The sequence below is a fragment of the Saccopteryx leptura genome, chromosome 4, assembly GCF_036850995.1.
Source record: "Saccopteryx leptura isolate mSacLep1 chromosome 4, mSacLep1_pri_phased_curated, whole genome shotgun sequence".
Taxonomy (NCBI): Eukaryota; Metazoa; Chordata; class Mammalia; order Chiroptera; family Emballonuridae; genus Saccopteryx; species Saccopteryx leptura.
The window spans coordinates 130675085-130694602 of record NC_089506.1 but is presented as its reverse complement, the minus strand read 5'-3'; the positions used below and the strand labels follow the sequence as shown (position 1 = coordinate 130694602).

Here is a 19518-nt window from a genome sequence, read left to right as displayed (position 1 = left end):
TGGGGATGGCTCTGTGGCCTCTGCTTCAGGCGCTAGAATGGCTCTGGTTGCAGTGGAGCAACACCTCAGAGGAGCCAAGCATTGCCCCTGGTGGGCAAGCCAGGTGGATACCAGTCGGGTGCATACAGGAGTCTGTCTGCCTGTCTGTCTCCACGTACCCCTACCCCACCCCTGCTCCTCATTTTGGAAAAATAAAAAGAATTTTAAAAACCTTAAAATAAAATGAAGTAAAAATCCAATCTATAGCTATAGATTGAATAAGAACTTGTGATAGGGCCCTAGCCTTTTGGCTCAGCAGTAGAGTGTTGGCCCAGTGTGTGAAAGTCCTGGGTTTGGTTCCCAGTCAGGGCACATAGGAGAAGCAACCATCTGCTTCTTTACCTGTCCCTTCCCCCTTCTCTCTCTCTGTATTCCCCCCCCCTCACCCCTCCCAAGGGGTTGTCAAACTTTTTTAAAAATCGCACACTTTTACGATGCTGATCAACCTGGACCCTACTGCCCAATAGTGGGCGTTCCAGCTTTCATGGTGGGCCAATCGCAGCGCCGTTTGGTTGCACGGTAGGAACCAGGTTGACCAGAACTGCAAAAGTGGGAGGATTTTATAAAAAGTATGAGGACCCCAATGGTTTGAGCAAGTTGCCCCCCCCCCCCCACCCCCAGCTCCCACCCCCTGCTGGAGCTGAGGATGGCTTCCCCTCAGGCACTAATAGCTCAGTTGCCAAGCAACAGAGGAGCATCAGAGCACTGGGTCAGTGGCCCCAGATGGGCAGAGCATCAGAGGGTAAGGAGCTTGCCAGGTGGATCCCAGTCAGGACGCATGTGGGAGTCTGTCTGTCTGCCTCCCTACCTCTCACTTAAAAAAGAAAAAGAACTTATGATAGCATATATTCCGGCATGTAAATGTAAGATGAGCCGGTATCTAAGACATAACCTTACAAGGAAGTTTTCTAGAAAACTATATGGCATTAGAGTAATCCAATTATGAACTATAAATCATGGACATGCTATTATATTCTATTATGTCTAATAAAAGCAAAAGTTACACCATTAAAAACAAATACAATGCCTCTATAGCTAAAAAGAAATTTAATATGGGCATATAAAAAGATTATGGGAACAAAATAAATCTATAAAAACAGGAAGCTGAAAAAACTCTGTGATTAGTGTGTAGCATGTTAAGAAATTTTTTGTTGACTTCTGTTAAGAAAATGGCTGATGAGGCCCTGGCCCAGTGGTTTAGTGAATAGAGCATTCTGAGGTTGCAGGTCCAATCCCTGGTCAGGGAACATACAAGAAGCAGCCAGTGAGTGTACAACTAGAGGAAACAAGTAAGTGGAACAAGTTGATGCATCTCTCTCTCCCTCTCTCTTTCTCTCTCTCTCTCCTCTCCCTCTCCCACCCAATATTTTTCTTCTCCCCCCAGCCCTAAAATAAATGGAAAAATTGAAAGAAAACTGCTGATGAAATATAAAACTCATAATATTAATAATGAGATTTTCTACTGTTGTATTCCCTTACTAAGTCTTCAGAATTGACTTTTCCATCAGAAAGGGCATAATACCCATAAGGTAATTTTTGAATAATATTTCTTGGGGAGTGTATATCTGGAAAGCATCTCATCCATTAGCATACATGGTTTAAAAAAGTCAACAACAAAAAATCGACAAAAAAAAAATCATAGTAGCCTGACCGGGCAGTGGCACAGTGGATAAGAGCATTGGACTGGGACACAGAGGACCCAGGTTCGAAACCCGGAGGTCACCAACTTGTGCGTGGGCTCATCTGGTTTGCACAAGACGCACCAGTTTCAGCCCAAGGTCACTGGCTTGAGCCAGGGGTCACTCAGTCTGCAGGAGCCCCCAGTCAAGGCACATATGAGAAAACAATCAATGACCTAAGGTGCTGCAATGAAGTGATGCTTCTAATCTCTCTCCCTTCCTGTCTGTCTGTCCCTGTGTGTCCCTCTGTCTCTGTATCTGTCTCTGTCACACACACAAAAAAAATAATAGTAGGGGCAATTTTAAACCAATCTTTTTAGCTATACATGAAGCTAAGAATACAGTGTTTAAAACAATCAGATAGTAGTGATTGTCATGAGTGCATGGTATAAGGACTATTGCAGACGACACAACAAAGAGAAAAAAATCCTTAGAGTAACAATTTTGAGTAATTATAAATCAGTCTTTCAAATTCTATGAAAACATAAACATAAAAGGGACTACTATGCCATTTTCCTTATATTTTGAATTTATAGTGATTGTTTCTTCTTGAAAATTTATAAATACCTTAGTTGTCAATCTTGTCCTAAATGACTTTTATTTATAAAATTACATATTTCAAAGTTTAGAAAGACATTATTTAACTTTAAACTGAACAGATGTTTTAGAAGTTACTTTTGTTGTTGCTTTTTTTTACAGAGAGAGTCAGAGAGAGGGATAGACAGGGACAGACAAGAACAGAGATGAGAAGCATCAATCATTAGTTTTTCGTTGCGCATTGCGACACCTTAGTTGTTCATTGATTGCTTTCTCATATGTGCCTTGACTGTGAGCCTTCAGCAGACCAAGTAACCCCTTGCTCTAGCTAGAGACCTTGAGTCCAAGCTGGTGAGCTTTTGCTCAAACCAGATGAGCCCACGCTCAAGCTGGCGACCTCGGGGTCTCGAACCTGGGTCCTCAGCATCCCAGTCCGATGCTCTATCCACTGCGCCACCGCCTGGTCAGGCACAGAAGTTATTTTTTAATTACACTGTACACCAGGGGTCCCCAAACTACGGCCCGCGGGCCGCATGCGGCCCCCTGAGGCCATTTATCCGGCCCCCGCCGCACTTCCAAAGGGGCACCTCTTTCATTGGTGGTCAGTGAGAGTACTGTATGTGGCGGTCTTCAAAGCACGGCGTCGCTCATGTACAGTGATGCGGGACGCACGCATCACGGCTCCGGAAGTGCATCATATCACTTGTTACGGCTAGCAGTGACAAATATGGAACCGGACAGTGACCATCTCATTAGCCAAAAACAGGCCCATAGTTCCCATTGAAATATTGATTGGTTTGTTGATTTAAATTTACTTGTTCTTTATTTTAAATATTGTATTTGTTCCCGTTTTGTTTTTTTACTTTAAAATAAGATATGTGCAGTGTGCATAGGGATTTGTTCAGTTTCTTTTATAGTCCGGCCCTCCAACGGTCTGAGGGACAGTGAACTGGCCCCCTGTGTAAAAAATTTGGGGACCCCTGCTGTACACAAACCTGAAATTCTCGAAGAAGAGTTGATATGTTGGCTTCATTTGCCAGATTTGTCAAAATTTCAAGCTATGGTAGAAAAAAGAGAACAAACATTTTAAAACAAAAAAATAAAAAACAAAAATTAGGCAACTAATAGAAAGATAATTTCTGTTTTTAAAAAATAGGTCACAGTTACAATATTGTGAGGCATTGTATCCTTCAGGTAAAGTTTTTGACTCACTATATCTGCATATGTAGAATAAATATTTACAGAGTGCTTAAAAAAGAATTACAAAAGAGAGAATCCTATATCTTCCCTAATTGTTTGTCCCAACTTTACAATTTATATGTAATTAACCAAAATAATTTAGGGTAATTTGATTTTTCCTTTTATTAACAAAGTTAGAAAACAACTGCCTTCCATGTAATATCTGTTTTCCAGATGCCCTTTAATTATCTTAATGTGCTTCTTTCATCCTACCATCTAAAATTCTTATTTTAATTCTTCTCAATTTATAGTTACAAGAAATATGTAATTAAAAGCCCATTTCCAATAGATTTACTAAAACAAATGTTTTTACTCATAAACAATATTCAATTATTCTGAATGAAAGCATGAAAAAAAACAAATGAGACAAAGAAAAACCACAGAAGATTAGACAAACACGTATCAACAATTACATTAAAGGTAAATGGTCTAAATATTCCAATCAAAAGGCACAGATTGTAGGAGTTCTTTCTATATTCTGGGTACTAGTCATTTTTCAGATATATATACTGGTATATTTCCTCCCAGATTATGGCTAGATTTCTCATTATATTTTGATGAGAACATTTAAATTTTCTGTACTATTTTTAAAAATATTCCCAACACAAAAAAAAAGTGAAAAGAACTATTTTTGATCTGAGCCATCTGAGACCAGAGTTCCCAATCTGATACCACATCATCCCCAAATATTTCTATGAATATTTCCTACAAAGGTACTGTCCTACAGACCAAAATACAAGCAAGAACATTTAAAATTCAAACTGATACATCATATTTATGCAATTGCCATTCCCCATTTAAGTTTTACTAATGATTTCAATAATGCCTAATAAAAAGATTAAGTTCAATATCATACACTATATTTACTTGTATCTTTAGTCTCTCCTTCACTCTAAGTTTCTGAGTCTTTCTTTTGACTTTCACCAACTTGATACTTTTGATAAAAAATGAATTATTTTTTAAATTATCTCTCTATTTGGGTGTGACTTAGATTATTTTTTATGATTAAACTCAGTTTCCATATGAATAACCAATCATTCCCATATTGATAGTCCACTTTTCCCCACTGGTTTCTAATGTCTCCTCTATTACACAGTACATTTTCACATGCATGGATCTATTTCCAGGTTTTCATTCAATTTCACTTATTTTATCTTAATATCACATTGTTTAATCAGAATGCTATATTCAAACTACACTCTGTACTGTAGTTCCTCCCTGAACACAACACTCACAATCCCTTGTGTTGGCATAACTGTGCCTATCTCCCATAGCCACCTCTGCAACCTCTCCACCTACCACCTCACAACAACAACAAAAATTCAAAAATGTGTTATTCTTTTAAGATCTACTCTAACATCACCTTTTTCACAAGTCTTTTCTAAATCTCCCAGAAAATTAACCCCACCTCTGTCTTTTTCACAGCATTTAATTCAAAGCTCTATATCACTTAAAATATATACTGCTGAATTGTCTATTTACACATCTGAGTTATTTAGGTCATGTGTAGCATATTTTCACTTTGTATTATTAGAATATAGCACAATGACTAGTACATAATAATGTAGTTTAAGAAAGTATAAAGAAAATCCCTAACTGTATCTGTGTTTTTTAAAGCAGATCTCCATTTTACAGATGCTGGAAGCTATAGCAGTATCTACAAAGAAAACACAGATTAGAGTGTCTCAAAAATAAGAGTACGCCTACCTTAAGTGTCTTGATCATGGTTGGGTCAGTTGACCTAACATAGAAACTCTTTAGATAAGGTTCAAACATGCCCTGGATGACAAAAATAAATAAATAAGTAAATACATACATACATACATTTCATGGTACTGACACATTCATTTCTATCTTAGATTATGTATTCACAATGTACATACCTTTCTTTGGATTGACATAGTTGCTATATTCTGTAGGACAATATACTGCACCTCCCTAGAAATTAAAGGAGAATTTTCACTGGATATATTTTCCAATGAAATATCTTTGTAAAGAAAAAGAATTAGTGGTAAGTTTCATAATGAATGTAACTTTAAAATATAATATTGAAAAGTGTTTACTAAATTTAAGGTATTTATCCCTTATTATAAAGTACAAATTATTAATAAATTAGATTTGATTCATCAGGAATAAGAGTGAAAAGTAATTTTATAATACTATATTCCTAAGAGGTAAAGCCAATACTGTAGCTGCTGTGAACATATCCAAGTAAAGTATTCTTAGGCCTGATGAAACAAACAGGACAGTAAAGTTCACATACACTCTTGATCAGAAGGCTCACTGTGTCACTCCATTCTGCCCAGAGTAAAAAAGTCATGTTATTTTTATATCTAAGAAATGAAGGTAGAACTGAATCTGGTATATGGTTTCACATAAAAGATATATTCCTGGTGCTTCTGATACCCCTGAACTAGCTCTAGAAAAGAAAAATGACAGAACTGAAAAAAAAGAATGACTATGAATAAAGACAGAGGTAAATACAGGCAGGCACCCAAACGAAACAGTATCTTACTGAGAAATGGCTAAGCCAGCCTAGGGTTAAAATAAAGTTGTAGCACTAAGTTCAAGTTAAGGACAAAAATAAATATGTATCTTTTCCCCCAAGTCTATGCTCTCAATGAGAAAGAATTTTAATTTAAAATAACTAACTAATGCAAAATATTCATGAAAGGCTACACAGCTAAAACATACACACACAAAGAACAAATCAAAGGACAGAAAAACATCTTTTTTTTTTTGGGGGGGGGGGTAATAATATTTTTCTGAAGCTGGAAACAGGGAGAGACAGTCAGACAGACTCCCGCATGCGCCCGACTGGGATCCACCAGCGCGCCCACCAGGGGGGCGATGCTCTGCCCCTCCCAGAGCCACTCTAGCGCCTGGGGCAGAGGCCAAGGAGCCATCCCCAGCGCCCGGGCCATTTTGCTCCAATGCAGCCTTGGCAGCGGGAGGGGAAGAGAGAGACAGAGAGGAAGGAGAGGGGGAGGGGTGGAGAAGCAAATGGGCGCTTCTCCTACAAAAACAGATCTTAAACTCTGAAAGTACATGTCACGGGAATGCAATAAAAGTTTTCTGAGCCCTGGCCGGTTGGCTCAGCGGTAGAGCGTCGGCCTAGCGTGCGGAGGACCCGGGTTCGATTCCTGGCCAGGGCACACAGGAGAAGCGCCCATTTGTTTCTCCACCCCTCCGCCGCGCCTTCCTCTCTGTCTCTCTCTTCCCCTCCCGCAGCCAAGGCTCCATTGGAGCAAAGATGGCCCGGGCGCTGGGGATGGCTCTGCGGCCTCTGCCCCAGGCGCTAGAGTGGCTCTGGTCGCAACATGGCGACGCCCAGGATGGGCAGAGCATCGCCCCCTGGTGGGCAGAGCGTCACCCCTGGTGGGTGTGCCGGGTGGATCCCGGTCGGGCGCATGCGGGAGTCTGTCTGACTATCTCTCCCTGATTCCAGCTTCAGAAAAATGCAGAAAAAAAAAAAAAAAAAAAAAAGTTTTCTGAATTATTGACATGAACTGCTGAATCACTGTGAGGTAAATTAAGGAGAATGGTATTCATATCTATCTATCTATCTATCTATCTATCTACAGGAAACAAAAAGAATAGGCAATTCTTTAAAATAAAACAGCTTTTAAGAATTAACTCTCTTCTTAAATAGAGCAAACTTATGGTGATAAATGATTAACTAGGCTTAGTGTGGTAATCATATTGTAAGGTATTATAAATATTAAATATATTGCAAACCTGGGAATAATATAATCTTGTTAACCAACTACACTAAAATAAAAATATAAATTCAATAAAAAAAACAGAGCAAACTAAATATTGCAAGTTTATACGAAGCAGCAATTCTATCATAAAATATGTAATTTAGCTTATGTATTGCTTTATATAAAAATCAAATTACACTGAGTGAATCTTATAACACATTAGTACAGTTTTTCAGTGATTCCAGAATTACCATATTTCCTCATGTATAAGATACACATTTTTTTCTAAAAATTTGGGGTCTAAAAACTGGGTGCATCTTATATAATGGTTGCAGATTTTTTTTAACTTGCATTTCTCGCTTTTTTGTGCTTGTTTTTGCTCTCATTGTTGAAGACAGTGATTTGTCATCAGAAACAGATGAGGGCAAGCTAATGGATGGGAGTTTTGACAGTGATGAGGAGTTGTATGAATTTCATGGTGAATAAAATTTGAGCTCACTAACTTTATGTAATACATTATTTTTCAGATTTTGGGCCCCAAAATTAAGGTGTGTCTATACATTGGAGCATCTTATACATGGGGAAATACGGTACTAGAAATGCCAAACATTATTATTGTCATACTTAGAAATATCAAATCCAATACTGGTGATAGAATGTACTATATGCCAAAAGATATTTTTTATTTCTTTGAGTTATTTGAGATTGAGGTTAAAAAACTTCAATATATATTTAGCATAAACTTTAGCAAATTATACAAAATTATTTTATAATGATCACCTTTAGTAAGAAATCTTTTTTTTTTTTTTGGTGTTTTTCCAAAGTTAGAAGTGGGGAGGCAGAGAGACAGATTCCCACAGGTGCCTGACCAGGATCCACCCGGCATGCCCACCAGGGGGCAATGCTCTGCCCATCTGGTGCGTTGCTCCGCTGTGGCCTGAGCCATTCTAGAGCCTGAGGGGGAGGCCATGGAGCCGTCGTCAGCACCCGGGGCTACTTTTCTCCAATGGAGCCTTGGCTGCGGGAGGGGAACAGAGAGACAGAGAGAAAGGAGAGAGGGAAGGGTGGAGAAGCAAATGGGCGCTTCTCCTATGTGCCCTGGCCAGGAATCTAACCCATGATTTTCACACGCTGGGCTGATGCTGTACCACTGAACCACCCGGCCAGGGTGAAATCTTAATGATAAAATAAAATCAGAGCTATGTATTAAATGCCTAAAAGACACATTACATTTGTTCAAACATTCCTTTTGAAGAAATACAAATAAAAACAAATATAAATCATGTCCTACCTATTGCTACGAAGCAAACGCACTAGTGATTTAGAAATAATGCCAGCTTCAGATTTGGGTGCTATGTGCCAATAAAGCTGAGCAACGGCCATGACCACCTGAAAAACACAGCATGAAAACAATCAGAACCATGAACACTGACTGGCGCACCCTGCAGTTTCAGAGAACATGCTTACATATTATTTCCCTTAACTCCTAAGTTTCTTATAAGATGACTATGTTGCCAAGTTGGCCTCCACCCTCAAAAATTCATGTCTACCCTCAAATGTGACCTTATTTGGAAATAAGATCTCTGCAGATGTTATTAATGTAATAATCAGGATGAGATCATACTTAATTAGGGTAGGTCCTAAATCCAATGACAGTGTCCTTGTAACAGACAGAGAAGGAAACCCAGAGACACAGAAAAGGCAATTTGAAGATGGAGGCAAATATGGGTGATAAGCCATTCAAGGAATGCCTAGAATTGTTGGAAACCACTAGAAGCTAGCAAAAGGCAGTTTTCCCCTTAGAGCCTCTAGAAGGAACCAACTCTAAACACCTAGATTTTGGACTTCTAGCCTCCTGAAATGTGAGAGAATAAATTTCTGTTGTTTTAATCCACGCAGCGTGTGGTAATTTGTTATGGCAGTCCAAAAACAAATACACCCTCAAGAAAGAAAATAGATGTTAAATGATCTGAAAGGCTGACAGCAAAGCCTGACAAAATACTATAAATCTCATAGTCTTCCTAGTGCTGCTGCTGCTGTTCTGAGACCAGGAAATGTTTTAAAAATTGTAAACATGCCTTTCCAAATAAAGCCAGACAATTCAGGATAACAGTAATAAGTAGGCTGAAATGCTTTTTTTAATTAATACATTTAAATGATAATTACAATACTTTGCTAAAAAATAGCAGCATTTTAAATGACCTTGGTTTTCAAAATGCAGAACCTTAAAAATAGTCTTTGCTTCAAAGCCATTATAAGGATGATCAGAAGGTCTCTGTGACAAAATATGAGTACTGTTCCCCACATGCCTGTTCACTTAGATTCAAAGATCAGAACTCCAGGTTTCCTATTTACTGAGAGTAACCACTTCAACATGTGACAATTGCAGATACAGAGCTACAGAAGTTACATCATCTTGTTTTTGGCTGAGAAGATACATTAACACCACTTTACTCTGGTTGGTCTATGGTTCTAACAAATGTATGGCAGGAGTTTTACATATGTCTAACAAGTACACAGCACCTGAGGGTGCTTGAAGTAAAAAGTTTCTTCTAAAACTAATAAAAAAATTTTAAAAATAGTTTACAGGGTCCTACATTTATTGTTGTTTGGCATTATGTTGTATTTTTAAAAAAATTTTATTGATTGATTTTTAGAGAGAGAAGGGGGTGAGGAGAAGCAGGAAGCATCAATTTGTAGTAGTTGCTTCCTGTATGTGCTTTAACCAGTCTAGCCCAGGGGTTCGAACCAGCAACCACGGCGTTTCAGGTCACTGCTATATTCACTACACCATCACAGATCAGACATACTTTTCTTTATAAGACTGATTTATAGCTTTGAGATATTACTTGGGAAAATGAGAAGTTTAAGGATCTCTTCAATTTCTTCACTGTGATCCACAAATCACTTAAATTATGGAACAAACTCTCCTGAATTTAAAATATTATAAAACAAAATCTCAATTAATGACTAGCTTAATTTACAAGTCACTGACAGTCACTTTTAAATATATTACAGAATACAGCTCTAAGTTTTCTGAAACAAAGTCTTAAACTCTCTTTTAAAAGTTGTGAGTAAGGGACTGACCAGGCGGTGGCGCAGTGGATAGAGCATCGGACTGGGATGTGGATGATCCAGGTTTGAGACCCCAAGGTCGCCAGCTTGAGCACGAACGAGCTTATCTGGGTTGAGCAAAAAAAAAAAAAAAAAAGCTCGCCAGCTCAGACCTAAAGTCACTGAGCAAGGGGTCACTCGGTCTGCTGAAGGCCCACAGTCAAGGCACATATGAAAAAGCAATCAATGAACAACTAAAGGTGTCGCAACGAGAAACTGATGATTGATGCTTCTCATCTCTCTCCATTCCTGTCTGTATGTCCCTATATATCCCTCTCTCTGTCCCTATAAAAAAAAAAAGTTGTGAGTAAGGCTAAAACAAAAACATCTATTCAAAATCCTTCAAAAGTCAGCCTTCATATATATATATTTAGAATCAAATTAGCAGAATACCACTTTAGAATCAAATTAGGGGTGAAACAAAAAGTAAACTGCTTTACTTGGATCACAATCAAATAAACAGAGAGGCAAAACATACCAGAACAAAAAGTACAATCTATTTCTATTTGCTTCACCGTTCAAGAACATTTTTGATTAGAATTTGTATCACAAAACCAACTTCTAAGACAAAGTAAAATTAATAGTCACTTAAAAAACACAGTTTTAGGTGGCAAGTAACAGCTACTTAACAACTGTCTGGCCAAGTGAGGGCACATTAAAATATAAGCCTATTTACAACATCAATACTACAACATTAATACTTTTGTTGTTACTGTGCATGGTTAATTAACAATTATTCAAATACTAAATTACTAGGTATAAGATAAAAACTTCTAATAACCACAAAGATATATACACAAAGCTCAATGCTCTATGCTCAAGTGTCAGAAAACAGAGTAATTCAAGTGAAATTTCTCATTTTCAAAGTAAGTTGCTAATTGAAAAGAATTAAGAATATTTTTAATTAAAAAGTTTTTCTAAAATGTTTAACCTGAATCCAACAAGCCTTTAGAAAGAACTTTCAGTAATTGAAAATACAAATTACAGAAAAAAATAGGGGAGAGAAGATGGCGATTGAGTAGGTGGACATACCAACTTCCACCTCCCAGAACCAAAGTGGATTACAAATGAATTTTAAGAACCATCATCTGGAAAAACCAACTTTGGACTAAACTAAGAGGACTCTTCAACCAAGGAACACTGAAGAAGCCACACCGAGACTGGTAGAAAAAGCGGAAACACGGAAAGGGTTGCCCAGCTCCCCGGAGCGAAGGCAGCCAGGAGAGACTCACGAGGTGGGAAATGAGTTCAGCAGACAGGGGAGGGTCCTGAATCCCAGGAACAAAGCCCCAGCTTGCGCCCCAGAGCCTAGAAGAGGCATATGGACAGTATTTAGCTGGAAACAAGACAGGATACTGTTTGTGAGAAAGAGACTGATTTCTCAGACCCAGGATTCTTCTTAAAGGGACCGCGCAGAAAACCTCTCTCACAACCACTCACCCGGGCCTCCGGGGGACGGGGAGAGAGGAGAGGACCGGAGCAGCAGGAAGAGAATGTAATCTAGGAGGCAAAGGGAGAAACAGATTGAGAGACAGCCACCCTAACCCCTGGGACAACTCATTCCCCAAATCTAAAGTGAATATTTCCACTGGAAAAAGCAATACCAGCAAAGGGAAACAGGACACAAGCCAAACAAGCTCTCCCGCAGCACTCAGAGCAGAGTCGCTTAGAAGCAGGGAGCCTTCGGGACTACAGTAGTGAGTCTTACGGTCTGAGCTGCAGCGCCCCCACCCGCTCAGCTGAAGGTTTGCCGGAAATTGGGCAGCGGTGGGAGGTGGAAGCGCAGTTCTGTCAGAAAGGGCAGAAGCCGGCTGGCAAACACTGGGCCCAGGTGTAAGCTCAGTCTTGCCTGGTTGGGAAGGAGGGGATGCACGAAAGTGGTCAAGCCCAGCTGCAGGCTGCCCACAATCCAGCAGGCAGGGGAAGGAGTGGATACCTGCCCTTGAGAAAGGGCTCTGGAGCACAGCCTTGCCCCGCCCACAGAACCAAGGCTTATGGCCTGAATTGGGAACCGGCTCCTCCCACGAGGGTGGAGCCAAAAGCCCAGAACAGGTGGAGTCCCACTACTGAGCTTGGGCAAGCAGTCGCACCTGGCCTGTGAAGCCAAGGCTTGCAGCTGTCCTGCAAGCCGGCTGCTCCTGCAGGGACCGGGCGAAAGCCCAGAATCAGGTGGTGACCCGCAGCTGAGCAAAGGTGCTCACTCCTGCCCTCAGGGCCGAACATAACACCACTCGTGGAGGTGGGGTAAAGGCCAAAGCCACCAGAGCACATAATCACAGCAACTCTCCTGAAGGAGAGGCGGAAACCACAGCAACAGCCCCAGTGGGAAGGCGCCAGCAAAAACCATACCTTAAAGCCACAGGCAGAACGGCAGAGGAGGTGGAGGCCCCGCAGACAGACCATGCCTAGGGAAAACAGAGGCCACACCCAGTGGACTCCAGGGGCCAAAATCTTCTTTTAAACAGAAAAAATGAGAAAGCAGAGAAATGCAACACAAATGAATCAAGAGAAAGCCCCAAAAAAGGACCTGAATGAGTCAGATATAATCAAATTACCAGATGCAGAGTTTAATGATTGTTAGGATACTCAAAGATGTTAGAACAACAATAGACGGTCATTACGAACACCTAAATAAAGAGAAAGCAAATAAAAAAAGTACACTGATATAATAAATAAGAATCAGTCAGAAATGACAAATACAATATCAGAAATGAAGAACACAATGGAAGGAATTAAAAGCAGGATGGATGAAGCTGAGAATCGAATCAGAGAGTTAGAGGACAAGATTAATAAAGGCACAGAAGCCGAGCAGAAAAAAGAAAAGAACTCAAAAAGTCTGAGGAAACTCTAAGTGAGCTCTGTGATAACATGAGAAGAAATAACATCTGCATCATAAAGGTTCCTAGAGAAAGAGAGAAAGAACAAGGGATAGAGACTTTGTTTAAACATATCATAGCTGAAAACTTCCCTCAATTAAGGCAGAAAAACATCTCACATGTTCAAGAAGCACAGAGAACTCCATTAAAGAGAAACCCGAAGAAATCTACACCAAGACACATCATAATTAAAATACCAAAGCTAAGTGATAAAGAGAAAATATTAAAAGCTGCTAGAGGAAAAAAGACTATCACCCACAAAGGAGCCCCCATAACGATGACTTCTGACTTCTACACAGAAACACTTGAGGCCAGAAGACAATGGCAAGAAATATTCAAAGTAATGCAAAACAAGAGCCTACAACAAGGGTCCCCAAACTTTTTACACAGAGGGGCCAGTTCACTATCCCTCAGACCGTTGGAGGGCCGCCACATACAGTGCTCCTCTCACTGACCACCAATGAAAGAGGTGGCCCTTCCGGAAGTGCAGTGGGGGGCCAGATAAATGGCCTCAGGGGGCTGCATGCGGCCCGCGGGCCGTAGTTTGGGGACGCCTGGCCTACAGGAAAGACTTCTTTATCCAGCAAGGCTATCGTTTAAAATTGAAGGAGAAATAAAAAGCTTTCCAGACAAAAAAAAACTCAAGGAACTCACTACAACCAAACCAAGGCTTCAAGAAATGCTAAGGGCCCTGTTGGAAACAGATCAAATGAGAAAAAGAATATAGCAAAAGAGGAATACAGTTTTAATGAATAAAATGGCAATAAACAATTGCAAATCAATAATAATCTTAAATGTAAATGGATAAAATGACCCGATCAAAAGACATAGGATAGCTGCATTGATAAGAAAACAGGACCCATACATATGCTCTCTACAAGAGACACACTTTAAAACAAAAGATGCACATAGACTGAAGATAAAAGGATGGAAAAAAATATTTCACGCAAATGAAAATGAAAAAAAAGCTGGGGTACCAATACTTATATCAGACAAAATAGACTTTAAAACAAACTATAATAAGAGATAAAGAAGGTCACTACATAATGATAAAGGGAGCAATCCAACAGGAAGATATAACCGTTATAAATATTACGCACCTAATATAGGAGCACCTAAATATATAAGGCAGACATTGATGGATTTAAAGGGCGAGATCAACAGCAATACTATAATAACAGGGGACTTCAATACCCCACTAACATCACTAGATACATCCTCAAGAAAGAAAATTAACAAAGAAACAGCTGACTTAAAGGACATACTAGATCAACTCAATTTAATAGATAACTTCAGAACCTATCATCATAAAGCAGCAGAATATACATTCGTTTCAAGTGCTTGTGGTACACTCTCTAGAACAGACCACAGTTAAGGCACAAAAGCAGCCTCTAGAAATTTAAGAAGATTAAAATCATATCAAGCACTTTCTCTGATCACAATGGCATGAAACTAGAAATCAACCACAACAGAAAAACTGAAAAATACTCAAACACTTGGAAACTAAATAGCATGTTATTAAATAACAAATGGGTCAACAATGAGATCAAAGAAGAGATAAAAAAATTCCTAGAAACAAACAATAACAAGTATACATCAACTCAAAATTTATGGGACACAGCAAAAGCATTCCTGAGAGGGAAGTTCATAACATTACAGGCATACTTCAAGAAGCTAGAAAAAGCTCAAATAAACAACTTGACCCTGCATCTATAAGAACTAGAAAAAGAACAGCAAGTAAAGCCCAGAGCTAGTAGAAGGAAGGAAATAATAAAGATCAGAGAAGAAATAAACGACATAGAAGCTAAAGAAAAATACAGAGGATCAATGAAACCAGGAGCTGGTTCATTGAAAAGGTAAACAAGATCGATGAACCTTTAACCAGACTCACCAAGAAAAAAAGAAAGAGGACTCAAATAAATAAAATTAGAAATGAGAGTGGAGAAATAACAACTGACACAACAGAAATACAAAATATTGTAAGAAAATACTATGAAGAACTGTACACCAAAAAACTAGACAACCTAGGTGAAATGGAAAAATTCCTGGAAACATATAATCTTCCAAAACTTAATCTGGAAGAATCAGAAAACCTAAACAGACCAAATGCAACAAATGAGATTGAAACAGTTATCAAAGAACTCCCAAAAAAGAAAAGTCCTGGGCCTGATGGCTTCAAAAGTGAATTCTACCAAATATTCAAAGAAGAACTAACTCCTATCCTTCTCAAACTATTTCAAAAAATTCAAGAGGAAGGAAGACTTCCAAGCTCCTTTAATGAGGCGAGTATAATTCTGATTTCAAATCCAGGCGAAGACAACATAAAGAAAGAAAATTATAGACCAATATCCCTGATGAATTTAGATGCTAAAATCCTCAACAAAATATTAGCTAACCGGATCCAGAAATATATGAAAAAAGTCATACACCATGATCAAGTGGGATTTATTCTTGGGAGGCAAGGCTGGTACAATATTCGCAAATCAATCAATGTGATTCATCACATAAACAAAAGGAAGGAGGAAAGCCACATGATAATTTCAATAGATGCAGAAAAAGCGTTTGATAAAATCCAGCACCCATTCAAGAACAAAACTCTTAGAAAGTGGGAATACATACCTCAACATGATAAAGACCATGTATGACAAACCCACAGTCAACATCATACTCAATGGGCAAAAATTATAAGCAATCCCCCTAACATCAGAAACAAGGCAGGGGTACCCCCTTTCAATACTCTTATTCAACATAGTTTTGGAAGTCCTAGCCACAGCAATCAGACAAGAAAAAGAAATAAAAGGCATACAAATTGGAAAAAAAGAAGTAAAACTATCATTATTTGAAGATGATATAATATTGTATATAGAAAACCGTAAAGTCACAGTCAAAAAACTACTAGACTTGATAAATGAATTCAGCAAGGTGGTAGGATATAAAATTAATACTAAAAAATCAGAGGCATTTTTATACACTAACAATGAACTGTCAGAAAGAAAAATTAAGGAAGCAATTCCCTTTCCCATTGTAACCAAAAAAATAAAGTACCTAGGAATAAATTTAACCAGGGATATTAAAGACTTGTACTTGGAAAATTATAAAACATTGATAAAACAAATCAGGAAAGACACAAACAACTGGAAGCATATACTGTGCTCATGGTTAGCAAGAATAAACATCATTAAAATCTCTATATTACCCAAAGCAATTTATAAATTCAATGCAATACCGATTAAAATACCAATGACTTACTTCAAAGATATAGAGCACATATTCTAAAACTTTATATGGAACCAAAAGAGAACACGAATAGCCTCAGCAATCTTGAAAAGGAAAAATAAAGTGGGAGGTATCATAATTCCGGATATCAAGTTATACTACAAGGGCATTGTACTCAAAACAGCATAAGAACAGGCATATAGATCAATGGAACAGAACAGAGAACCCAGAAATAAACCCACAGCTCTATGGACAACTGATATTTGACAAAGGAGGTAAGAGCATACAATGGAGTAAAGACAGTCTCTTTAACAAATGGTGTTGGAAAAATTGGACAGCTACCTATAAAAGAATGAAACTAGACCACCAACTTACAGCATTCACAAAAGTAAACTCAAAATGGATAAAAAACTTAAATGTAAGCCATGAAACCATAAGCATCTTAGAAGAAACCATAGGCAATAAACTCTCCGACATCACTCGCAGCAATGTATTTGCCGATTTATTTCCAACGGGCAAGTGAAATAAAAGACAGGATAAACACATGGGACTATACCAAACTAAAAAGCTTCTGCAAAGCTAAAGATAATAAGAATAGAATAAAAAGACAAACTACACAATGGGAGAATATATTTGACAATATGTCTGATAGGGGGTTAATAACCAAAATTTATAAAGAACCTGTAAAACTCAATACCAGAAAGACAATCAATCCAATCAAAAAATGGGCGAAAGAAATGAACAGATACTTCTCCAAAGAGGACATACAGATGGCCAATAGGCATATGAAAAAATGCTCAACATCACTAATCATTAGATAAATGCAAATTAAAACCACAATGAGATACCACCTCACACCAATTAGAAAAGGCGCTCAAGAACAAATAACACAGAGTAAGTGCTGGCGAGGATGTGGAGAAAAGGGAACCCTCCTACACTGCTGGTGGGGATGCAGTCTGGTGCAGCCATTGTGGAAAACATTATGGAGATTCCTCAAGAAATTAAAAATTGAACTGCCTTTTGACCCAGCTATACCACTTTTAGGAATATACCCCAAGAACACCATAGCACTGTTTGAAAAGAAGAAATGCACCCCCATGTTTATGGCAGTATTGTTCACAATAGCGAAGATCTGGAAACAGCCCAAGTGTCCGTCAGAGGACGAGTGGGTTAAAAAGCTTTGGTACATACATACTATGGAATACTACTCAGCCATAAGAAATGATGACATCAGATCATTTACAACAACATGGATGGACCTTGATAACATTATACTGAGTGAAATAAGTAAATCAGAAAAAACTAATTATATGATTCCATACATAGGTGGGACATAAAAATGAGACTCAGAGACATGGACAAAAGTGTGGGGGTTACGGGGTGGGGGGGAGGAGAAGGAGGGTGTTGGGGCAAGGGAGGGGCACAAAGAAAACCAGTTAGAAGGTGACAGAAGACAATTGGACTTTGGGTGATGAGAATTCAGCATAATCAAATGTCAAAATAACCTAGAGATGTTTTCTTTGAACATATGTATCCTGATTTATCAATGTCACCCCATTAAAATTAATTTAAAAAAAAAGAAAAGAAAAAGAAAAAAATAATAATAAGTAGCACTCTACAAAGGAATCAACCAGAAAAACGCAGAAGAATATTCTGCAGGACATGAGAGGTTTAAAAGATATCCTGAAATATCTATGACAGTTAGAAAAAGATACAGACAAAAATAGAGATCATATATCTTTAAGTCAATGTAATATGCAAATATGTTATGTCATATTTTTCGTTCATTTATTTTTTTTATTTCAGTTAAAACTAAATATTTATTATTTGTATTTATTTTTTTGAACTTGTTTATCTCCTTTTTCATGTTCTGCTTTTTAGAAATATTAATTCATAATACTGCTTTACCTATTAATAATACACAAATATATTTTCCAGAAAAAAAAAGATATAACAAGCATATGAAATGCAGAAGATACTAGTTTAAATGAACCACTTATAAAGGATAATTTTAAATAAACTACTATTAAATGAGATTAAATTTTATTGAAATAGAAAGGTAGAGAGGACTGACTAAAAAATAAACAGGTTATAAAAATATTACATACAGTATGATTACTCTCTTTGCTTAAAAAGATGTACATGTAGACATAAATGCATGGTAATATAAATATACGTATGCAGAAAAAGAGCTGGAAGAAAATGCATTAAGATACTGCAATAGTGATTTCTGAGTGATGGGAAACTGATGTTTCAATTACTTTTAGTTTTGCTAGTCTGCATTTTCTAATTTTTTTCTTTTTTCTTTTTTTCTTAAATGAGAAAAGGAGAGACAGAGTGATAAGACTCCCACATGCGCCTGGACCAGGATCCACACAGCAAGCCCCCTACCAGGCGATATTCTGCCCATTTGAGGCCACTGATCCATTGCTCGGCAATCAAGCTATTTTAGTGCTTGAAGCAAGGCCATGGAGTCATCCTCAGCACCTGGCTGGGGCCAACTTACTCCAACCAGGCCATGGCTATGGGAGGAGGAGAGCTAGAGAGAAAGAAAGAGGTAGGGTGGAGGAACAGATGGTCACTTCTGTGTACTCTGACCAGGAATCAAACCCAGGATGTCCATATGCCAGGCCGACACTCTACCACTGAGCCAACTGTCAGAGCCCTAATTTTCTATTGTGTGCATATAGTCTAAAAATAACAGGTCATTCAAAATAAAAAGGTTAAAACAAAAATATTTTTAAAAAATAAAAATGATTTTTTAATAGTTATTCCTATCAGTTAAAATCTATTAATTTTTAAAACTCATTTATTGATTTTAGAGAAAAAAGAAGAGAGGGCAAGTGGGTGTGTGTGTGAGAGAGAAACACCCAACTGTTTCTAACTAGGGATCAAACCCATATCCTTTATATTTTAAGATGATGCTCTAATAACCAATCAACCTATTCAGACAGGGCAAAATTTACTATTTTTGAGGTATTATGCTAAGTGCTTTTATTAGGTAAATACAAATATTATGAAATGATACCAGATTAAGTAAGTACTCACAACTACAAACTAGCAACAGAAAAATATATACATTCTTCCAATCAGCTCAGAAACACCTTGAACTCA

General features: G+C 38.2%; 1 protein-coding gene across 2 annotated transcripts in view; it reads right to left on the bottom strand.

Annotated features, from left to right (window-relative positions):
* Positions 1-19518, bottom strand: part of AP3B1 (adaptor related protein complex 3 subunit beta 1) — a 315994-nt gene that overhangs the window by 177818 nt on the left and 118658 nt on the right. For both annotated transcript variants that reach the window (XM_066381706.1, XM_066381707.1), the window contains exons 9-12: positions 8490-8587; positions 5378-5432; positions 5202-5273; positions 3251-3313 (exon numbers count right to left, since the gene is read on the bottom strand). In XM_066381706.1, coding sequence (XP_066237803.1) covers positions 3251-3313; positions 5202-5273; positions 5378-5432; positions 8490-8587 — 288 coding nt within the window. The remainder of the gene's footprint in view (positions 1-3250; positions 3314-5201; positions 5274-5377; positions 5433-8489; positions 8588-19518) is intronic.